This window comes from Limulus polyphemus, unplaced genomic scaffold (assembly GCF_000517525.1).
Source record: "Limulus polyphemus unplaced genomic scaffold, Limulus_polyphemus-2.1.2 Scaffold1517, whole genome shotgun sequence".
Taxonomy (NCBI): domain Eukaryota; kingdom Metazoa; phylum Arthropoda; class Merostomata; order Xiphosura; family Limulidae; genus Limulus; species Limulus polyphemus.
The window spans coordinates 93,946-104,676 of NW_013667127.1; the positions used below are offsets into that span (position 1 = coordinate 93,946).

Consider the following 10,731-nt stretch of genomic DNA (forward strand, 5'->3'; position numbering starts at 1 on the left):
AAGGAAAGGGATCTTGGTGTAACAGTTGATCAGCCTCTAAAGCCATCCAAGTAGTGTGCTGTTGCTAGTGGTAGGGCAAATAGGATTTTTAGGTTGTATCTATAGAAATATTGAATACAAGTCTAAAGAGGTTATACTTTCATTGTATGGGTCACTGGTTAGGCCACATTTGGAATATTGTGTTTAGTCTTATGCTCCTTACCTTAGGAAAGACATTGAATTGTTGGATAGGGTTCAGAGAAGGGTTACTAGAATGGTGTCTGGGATGGATGGGTTGTCATGCAAGAAGAGGCTGAAATCTCTCAAATTGTTTTCTCTTGAAAAAAAGAAGAGTTAGGGAGGATCTGATTGTGGTGTTTAAGATTGTAAAGAGAATTGATAATGTTGATGCATCATCTTTTTTTATATTTAACAATGAGAATATTAGGACTAGGTAGGAGTCATCTTCAGCTAAGACAGTTTCATTTTTCTAACAGGGTGGTTGGTCTTTGGAATGGGTTGCCTTCAGATGTTGTAGAGGCAGTAAATTTAAGTGAGTTTAAGAAAAAGCTTGATAAGAGTATGAATGAAAAGAGCTGGCTTTAAAATTTTTTATTAATTTTTTTAAAATAATTTTAATTTAGTTTAGAGGGTGGAACAGCTGAGATGGACCAGTAGGTCCCATGTTGCCCGAAAATGTTATGTTATATTAAATTAAACAACTTAATTTTGCATTAATTTTGAAATTTTACTTTGCTTTAGGAAAATCCATTTCTAGCTACCAACAGAGGATTAGCAAGTATGATCTCAACATGGATGATGAAAACAACCACGTTTTAAGCTTGGCTGAGAAAATCATTGCTGCCATGCCTGACCACATTAAATCTTCTTCTGAATCAATCAGTGGGGGACTTGAAGGGCTGATAGAAATAGGATATGAAGAGATGCTACAAACAGAGAGAGAACAACTTCATGAGAATTGCTCCAGTCAAGACAAACCTCCTCTAGAACTGTGTGCAATGAATGAATCTCCTCATTCTCTTCTGAATGAAGAATTTAGTTTTGCATTGAGTGACCATAATTATAGGTCAGAAAATTTTATAACTTCTTATAATTTTATGGCCAGGTGGTTAGGGTGCTCGACTCGCAATCTGCAGGTTGCAGGTTCGAATCCCCGTCCCACCAAACATGCTCACCCTTTCAGCTGTGAGGGCATTATAATCCCACTATACGGTTGTAAAAGAGTACCCCAAGAGTTGGCGGTGGGTGGTGATGACTAGCTGCCTTCCCTCTAGTCTTACACTGTTAAATTAGGGGTGGCTAGTGCAGATAACTCTCGTGTAGCTTTGCACGAAATTCAAAACACAAACAAACTTATAATTGTATTAGTTTCTTCTTTCTTTTCTCATATGAAATTTTGTCAGAATTATAGATACTTTTATATGAAGTGAACAGCATTATGAGCTGATGAAGATATAAATGAGTTTAAAGCAAATAGAGTTATGTACTTCAAGATATTATTTAGTTGGAAAAAATTTATAAGAAACCCTTTCGCTGGAGGCATGGTAACAGACCTTGATGTCTATTTGCTAAAGATCTTATAATTTTCAGAATTATGCCTTACATAGCAGGATTTCAGATATATATATGGCAACTGTGCATACTTAACAGGAAAACAAATGCATGATTTTAAAATCTTAACATTTGAGTTTATCAATCTCACAAAAATAACAATTAAATGTGTCTACATTTTTTTTAATACTTGATGGCAGGCTGCAAAGATATTTTTAGTTGTGCCTCCTTCTTACAGAACTACATAACAATCAAAATTTATGTCCACTGCAATTTCCATTTTGTCATATGTATTAGATCTCATCAACGTAAAATCTTGTGCTTTGCAGTTAAAAAAATTATCATGAAAATAGTGACATAATAAACATACCAAACAACAATCAAGATCCAGTATCGTATCTCTAGCTACTGGGTATAAGAAAATAAAGAACAGTAAACGTTTTATATGGATGTTTGTATATATCTTACAGATCTGATTTGGTTTTTGTGTCATTTGATTATGTTATTCCAAGAATTGACATAATGAATTAGTTTGAAATAAGAAAATGTTTTTCTAATTTGTGTGTGTGTGTGTTGATTCTCTAGATGCTGGGGTCATAGCACTCCACATTCTTCTATTAGTCCTAACTCTTCAAGTCTTCAAAGTCCATCTAGTTTCACCATTGAGTCCTGCTCTTCATCACCCATCACTGCAGATTTTTGTGAATTTTTAGAAGCTTCTGGCAAAATTATGGATAATGATTTCTCCAGCTTAACACTGTCAGGTATGTGTTTATCTTGTTTTTGGTTTTTTAGTCATATTAAATCTTTCTCCATATTTCAGTTTGTCACTCCTAAACTACAAATTTTTTTCTCATTTATAGTACTCACTATTTATATTTATTTATATGTGAATGATTTTTGTTGATCTTGTGTTGAAAATGATGTTTTCTGTACATATTTTGTTTCTTTTTTAGTATCAGTCAGCATATTTCACCTTCAGACTGTAATTGTTAAACCTTGATGTTTTATATGTAGACAAAGAACAGAGAGAGCTTTATGAAGCAGCTAAAGTCATTCAAAAAGCTTATCACTCTTATAAAGGTCATCAATGTAAAGAAGATGAAAAAGAAAAGATAGCAGCAATATTGATTCAGAGTTATTATCATAAATATAAGCAGGTGAGAATATTCAGTTGGATGATCTATTACATCAGATTAGATACTTGACTGACAGTAGAAATATTGTCCTTTTTTTTCTTTCAATAACTAGTTTACTTTAAATATGTTGCATTAGTGTTATATCAGGAAAGACACTTGACATAGTTGCATTTATGTTAATCAGTTAGTAAAGTAAACTTTGAATCTTATCCATTGTCTTTAACTTCAATGTACACCTCATTATAAAACTCTTTAGGTTTTTAGACTAGAAACTTTTGCTCTTATCTACATTTTTTGTCAAACAAAAACTTAAACTTTTGGTCAATACCATTTTTAATACCTATGATATATAAATATACAGTAGTAGATATGTTGCATGCAACCATTGAACAATGGAACTAGCCATGAAAATGGCAGTTTTTATTAATGTTTTATTTTGAATGAGACTTTAAAAACATGGTAGGTTCAGATTAAACTTAGCATCATAAATACTACTCCCTGATATTAAAAAAATTATTATATTATTATATAATCTGTTACAAACAATAGAATGTTCTCAAGGTTTAAAAGTATTGTTTTTAATTGGGAAGGGGAGCTTCTAACAAATTCCTTTAATTAGTCTTTTTTGTTTTGCAGTATCTTTACTATAAACAAATGACAAGAGCAGCTCAAGTAATACAAACCCAGTACCGGAATTACTGTAAATACAAACAACTCAAGAAAAGCCAAGAAAACCAAATCTCAGCAGGTTCAGGCCCAACCAACATTGGACATTACAGAACACTGAATCCTAGTTTTCACTCAGAAGAAGGGTATAATAAATGTTATAGCTCAAACCATGGAAGAGCTCCAACTTCAATTTTTAAGTATGTTTGAAGTCACTCACTGTTACAGGATAATATTAAACTGCACAAATCAATCTATGTGTTATTAACTGTATTATCAATCAGCTTGCATTAAATTCTTTTGGTCAGTTTGTAGATTATATGATGAAAATTTGTATGCATTATTATATATGTATAGTATTCATGAGTGTCAAACTGCAATTAAAAAAACTAAATACATTTTACTCTGGCTTTTCTAAAGTAACTGAACCCAATAACACATCCATGCATACACATTCCCTAACATCTTATATGAGATATGATTCATATGTTTTTACCAAGCACTTGACTGGGTTCATTAGGTGGTAGACAAAGTTCTGATGTATCAGTGAGATGAAGGACATCTTTAAAATATTTAATGGTGTATTTTTCATTTAGAACAAATGAACTGAATAAAAGCAGGTGTTTCAGTATTGTTTCCATTATTGTTGAAAAAGCTCAGTAATTTTTAACTTTCACACTTATTTTCTGTTTTCATAGATTCTTATGATTTATTTATTCAGGTTTTTAAGTTGAATTTAATTGTAACTTCTTCAGACATACTTGTTAAAACTATAGCACATTTCAATAGCTTGTAGTAAGAGCAACTGTAGCTCATTTCAGTAGCTGCAAGAATTTTAGCTTGTACTAAGGGTCACTGTATCTCATTTTAGTAGCTTATAGAACCTTAGTTTGTACCAAGGAGGACTATAGCTCATTTCAGTAGCTTGTAGAATGTTTAGCTTGCACTAAGGGCCACTGTAACTCATTTCAGTGTATTATAGAATTTTAGTTTGTATTAAGGGTAACTGTAGCTTACTTTGGAAGTGTGGTACTTGATATAGCTTGTTAAGAAATGTTTTGAAAAATATTTTTTAAGCATATACAAATACAAATTTTAAAGCATTAACAAATTGCAGAATATATTATTTGGTAATTGAAGTGATCTAGAATGAATATTTTGATACTAATATTTTAGTAACATGAAATAATCTCTAATATTCTTAAACTTTTATGATGAAAGTATTAATTTCTCAGAAATATTACAATGATCTTTCAATTAATCAAGACCTAATTTTTATTTTACATTTAAACTTTTAGACATACGTACTCACAGAGAAGACGACATCAAGCTGCAAGGAAAATCCAGCAGTTTATGAGACAATCAAAAAATAAGTGAGGATTTTACCTTATCTTTGGCCTTTAGAATCTAATCTATGTTATGAAGTTTGTTAATGTATTTAGATGAATTAAATATAAGAAAGAAGGCATTTATTAATATCTATCCTACCTTTTATATTATAAAGGTTATCAAAAAACTTCCAGTAACTTTTTTTTGCCTCATTAGATTTTTGAAAAATTTGAGCATTTTTTTTAATTAACCTGTTAAATGCAGGGTGGTACAGAATTTCCTGAAAAATTAATTAGTCTATTGTTATGATATGAAACAAAACTGTTACTTGCTATTGAATTTTTAAACACATTTTTTCTAAACTGTTTATGTTCCACTGGGGCTCATGATTGTATTGATTACAGGAGTGCCAATAAAATGTGTCGCACACAGAAATTTAAACAGAAATATTGTCAGCATTGTCATTAAAACCATTAATTATTTCTGAGGTCTCCCATGTATTTTACATGGAAAATGAGCAAGTCAATACAATTTTTTGGTCTTTCTTTACACAACATTTGTAATAAAAACAAACATAAAATAACTCAATATGATACATTTTGCATATTCCACTTGCAGATAATGGTATCTAAGAAAGTCTGTAATCTTAGGGTTAAGTCCTAAAATTATAAGACTAAATATATTTTGTTTTGGGTCTTTAAGTAAAACAACTTCTAGTTCACTAGATACACAAACTAGCTTTGTAATTTAAGTAAAAATATTTAAATTTTGTTCATAAATTCACAGTCATTATGAATATCATGGCAGCATAAACATATTTAATTTTTGAATTTAACAAAGTCATTTTTCTATCTAACTGGCTTTTATCTTTTTTTTTCTCCATTGCTTACCTTCCACAGTGTCTCAGACTTGTTGAGTGGAAGAGTGGTGAGTTTGCTTCTTTGGAGGAATTTTTCCTTACAAAATCACAAATTTTTGATATTATATTATTGTTTTTTATATTGCTAACTAACATGTAACCAGTTAACTATACAGGGTGGTCCAAAATTATATTTCCTATTTTAAAATTTAATAATTAAATATCTAAGGAAATAAAAATTATGCAGTTTTTCAACATTTTTTAGCCAACTCAAACAGTTTTTATTGACATGTTAGTAGACTTCTACATATCCACCATTAGTGGCTCTCAACAAGTCTAACCAATATTCGATTTCAGTTCACGTTCACAGTAACACGTCCACAGTTACAATGGTGATGGCATCTGTTGTCCTATCTTTTAGCTCCGTAATGTTTGCTGTAGGGGTGTGATACACAATATCCTTAACATACTCCCAAAGAAAGAAATTTAGTGGAGTGATGACTGGCAAACTCTGAGGCTATGAAATTGGCCCACCCCGACCAATCCATTGCCTTGGAAACGTCTGATTTAGGAAGCATCTAACCAGCAAACTTCAGTGAGGTGGAGCACCATCTTGTTGAAAGCTTACTCATGGTTGTTCCAGCATGTCAAGGTATACACTCCCACTAATAGTGCTCTCAGCAAAAGAGAAAGGACCCATAACCCTGTCACACATGAGACCATACAACACATTCACCTTTGGGCTATCATGCACAATTTCAATGGTGTCATGGGGTTTTCCAAGCCCCAAATACAGACTTTATGATGATTCACATTACCCGAGGTATGAAATGTAGCATCATCTCTGAACATTATACGTGCTAGAAATGTGTTGTCTCCATCTATGTGGTCAAGGAGGTTCACTGCAAATGTCTTGCACTTTGACTTATCATCTGGATGCAGTGCCTGTACCAAATGAAGTTTGTTGACAAGCAGATGAAGACATTTATGAATGACATAGAGCAAGGATGTTTTTGGCATCTTAAGTTCTTGTGAAGCACACTGAAGTGATTTTTTGTGGACTATGCTGAAACGATTCATATGCCTTGTTCAGTACTGCCTAACTTTCAATATTTTAACATACTCCCTGCCTGCAAGAGCTTCTTCATCCACTCTAGGATAGTTGGTTTCAATGGTACTTGTTTTCTGTACTTGTGTCTGTAATTACGCTGCACCACATGTGCAATCACTGACTGGAGTGAAAAAAAAAAACTGTTTGAGTTGGGCTAAAAGATGTTGAAGGCTGCATGGTTGTATGTCATTAGTTATTTAATTATTACATTTTGAAAGAGGAAAGATAATTTTGGACCACCCTGTATTTGTCCACACAGAAATTATATTTTTATGCCTTTAGTTACTTTAAAAATGTTCTTCATTTTTAGCAGTTTAGAAACGAATTTTTCAGTTAATCTTGGTTTAGTTTCTGATTCTCATCTTTAGTTTCTTTAACTGGTAGCTAATTTATAATATCACATATATCCCTGAGACAACAGGTTTTGGATTGATTCAAATGATGAACAGTTTTAATGGACAATGAGAATATTAAATGAAAATTAAAATATGCTTATTAAAAATAACATTTTTGGTCATAATTTTTAATCACCTGATATGGGAGAGTTATTACACTAAGTAAACTGTGTAACTTTATAAAATATGTGCTTCACGAAACATTAAAAAAAGGATGATTTGTTTGTTGTTAAGCACAAGCTACGCAGTGGCTATCTGTGCTGTGCCCACCACAGGTATCAAACCCAGGTTTTTTAGCATTTTAAGCCTTCAGACTTACAGTTGGGCCTCTGAAGGTCAAAAATAAAACTAATGATGATAAATGCAAGTAAAATTGGATTTAATGTTAAACTAGATGACTTGCACTGCTTTTAAATAATGTAGACCAAGTAGTGTACTTATCAGATTTCACAATGAAAATGAGTAATCCAGGATAGCTAATGAGTATAAAGTTTCACTTTATTTGATCTCTGACAATATTGTTGTATGATTGCGTATGAAATCTGAATTATACACACAAGTAAAGAAGGATATGTTTCAACGTTTTAGATTACAGAGACAGTGTGCCTTAGCTTCAGAAAAAAAGATATTACAGGGTTGAACAACAGACCGGCAGCTACAGCTCCCAAAATCTCAGGAACAGCTTTGTAACTTGAACAGTTGTTAATCAACAAGGTGAATAATTTACTTTCCTCTAACACTAACATACTAATCTATGAATGAAATTACTTCTTTTGGCAAGCCACAAGTATTAGAAAAACTGAGTTATAAAAATATTCTGTAACTAGAATAAGATACACCTTACAAAACACATAAAATATGCAACCTTAAAGGTGAGAAAGATAAATTATGATACATTAAATTTGGAAAAACATAAACATCTTTCAAACTAAAACTGAATATTTAAAATAAACACAGAGTTTGAGTATGCTATATTAAAATGAATTTGGAGCCTCATTCCATCAATGCATTCCATGTCATTACATACAGTTGTTCTCTATCTGATGACCATACATCTTGAAAATAGCCCTCCTGTATACCTTCCATTACAAAAGACTATGTCATAAGGATATCCTCCCTACAGGCTTTCAATAATCCATCTAATGTCTAACGATCAATATTTGTAAACATCCATTTTAATAGTCCAATCACACAGAAATCCATCTTTGATTTGATGTGGATGTCTTTTTATTGAAATGTATGAATACCTGTTTCATTTTAGCTGCTTGAGATTTGTGATGGTTCAACAGATATTTCATGGAAACAACTTGGGTACAGGTAACTTCTGTCAGTTTAAGAAATAAAGATCCTTCTTGATTATGTTTTTTAGTTGCTTTTTCCACTGATCTTTATGTTTTGGAATCACACCCATTACAAGGCACACCATAACTTTGCTTACCACTACTGGAATATGACTTTGCAGGGCTCTTTGTGGATGGTCTTGTTGCCTCATGTTGATATATATTCCCTTGTTTTCCAATGTCATTAAGTACAAGGAATACATTTGTCTTGGAAGGTCTAAATCCCCAATCTGAACACATCCTTATGATCTGAATGTATGAATATTTTGCACTGAAAAGGGCTGTTACATACCCTTCCCAAAAGTGAATAACTTTTTGCTGTCATAATACTACCTACAAAATACCAAATAATGTCAAAATGTCGTTCTGGTACATGCTTTTTCATTGCTACTTTATACTGGCCATGGTTTTCACTGAATTGCTTATTTAAATATTTAAAATACTTTTAATATAAAGGTAAAACAGAAACAGCCTTCTAGCTACAATAAAATGCATTGTATGATAGGTAAAACAGATACACTGTTTTAGCCAGCTACATTATACACCAGGCAACATTAACCAAAATTCAGGCAGCTTTCTAACTACACTAAACTATTTTTGTAAAATAACTAAAATAGAAAGTCTCATAACTAGAGTAAAATGCAACTACAAGGTAGTAAAATAATTACCATCTTGTTGTAGGATAAATTATACACTAGTTAAAATTGATTAAAATTGTATATAATAGTTATCTAACATTAATACCTGATAAAAAAAGATAAGTCATTCATTTGAGTGTGGTAATAAATGTGGTATTGAAGTCATTACTTGTATTTCTCTGAATGTTTTTGTTTAGAAATAGAACTATCAAGATTTTCATGTATGTTTTTCATATAGTTCAAGCACCATCAATACTCAAAGATCAACAAAAAATTATAAAAACCAAAACATAAACTGATCCAATTTGCAAAGGTGGTGGAAGTAAAATATAATTTGACAATAATGAAGTAAGAAAGAATGAAAGATATCTCAATATTTCAGTGTTATGTAAGATAAATGAAACTATAGTGTTCAACTGAATTGTAGGTAGTTAAGATAATTCATTTATCCCAAGTTTTTGTGAGAGTTGTGATAGTAGATGAAAGTTATTGATTTCACAAAGCAGAATTAAAGGTTTTATTTTTTCCTCAGATCTTGTAAGAAACTGCAATTACAAAATTCCTACAAATACAATAAAAAGGGGAAGTCAGAAGGCTCAAAAGTATGTTTTTTATTGTTAACTTTAAGAGCCAGTTTTTATAAGAGTCATGCGGGTGGTGATTCATGACCCCTTCAGATTTGTCACAAACTTTTTTTATAGGTAGATATATGTTGGTAACGGACAAAAATCACATTTTCTATCCTCAATAGGGTCCGCTTTTTTTTAAGAGGCTCCTGGAATATCGGGGTCAAAAACGGCCCAAATGGCAAAATAACCAAAATTAGGTTTGTGAATGCCGATATTTCTGTGCGCCCTAAGCGAGCCACATAGATTTTCATTTGTGTAAGTCTATTCGGTATTGACTCTTGAAAAACGTGAGAATGTTGGCGGCTGACTAAGGGCGCAGCCCATAGGTGGCGCTGCAAATCACTACATTTTGTAATTATGCATACTTTCCCGGGGGTTGTGTGGCTTGCGCCCTAAGTCAGCCAAGGTCTTTTATGCATGTTATGATAGATTAGCATCTCTTACTTTGATTTCAACGAAAATTATGGCGGCTGACTTTGGGCGCACAAGTTCAGGGCGCATTGAGAAATTGCTGTGCGAAAATGTGGTAATTTCACCTTTTGGTGGCAAAAAGCGCCCCCTATGTTGGGCCACTTCACGAAAAGGCCAAATATGGTAAACTGTGAACTTTCTCCGATTTTCATGAAACCTACAGGATTTGCTACCTTTACTGGGAGGAAGGTGTTCTGAAAGTTTGAGTGCAATGTGGCAAGCCATTTTGGCTGTAGGCTGCCACCTGGTGGCAATATTGGAACTAAACGGTAAAAAGTAGCAGTTTCATTTACCTTGTATCTCATAAACTGTTTATTTAATTTTCATCAAATTTGTTTTACATTTTTTTTCCAAGAACTATACATTGCTTTACAGGCCTTTCAATTGCATGGATTCCTCTACCCCCTGTATTCTTCTAGCATATTTTGGAAACACATTTTCATAAAGAACATAAAGCGTAGTTCGGACAGAAAATAGTTCTCAGAGTTGGACAATGTTCATTGTGTTACTCTTGACTTCTGTATTATTTGATGATCATTTCTGGATTCTGTTGATGGATAATCTCTTGAAGTTGAATACATACATGAAGTTTTAAAAATTAGT

General features: G+C 32.4%; 1 protein-coding gene across 1 annotated transcript in view; it reads left to right on the forward strand.

Annotated features, from left to right (window-relative positions):
- The window catches only part of LOC106463921 (calmodulin-binding transcription activator 2-like), a 101,672-nt gene that overhangs the window by 87,066 nt on the left and 3,875 nt on the right, over positions 1–10,731 (forward strand). Inside the window, 7 exon segments of the mRNA XM_022391560.1 lie at positions 742–1,066; positions 2,137–2,315; positions 2,569–2,711; positions 3,327–3,556; positions 4,655–4,729; positions 5,585–5,612; positions 7,639–7,764. Of these exon segments, the coding sequence (XP_022247268.1) occupies positions 742–1,066; positions 2,137–2,315; positions 2,569–2,711; positions 3,327–3,556; positions 4,655–4,729; positions 5,585–5,612; positions 7,639–7,740 (1,082 nt within the window). The 3' untranslated portion in view covers positions 7,741–7,764.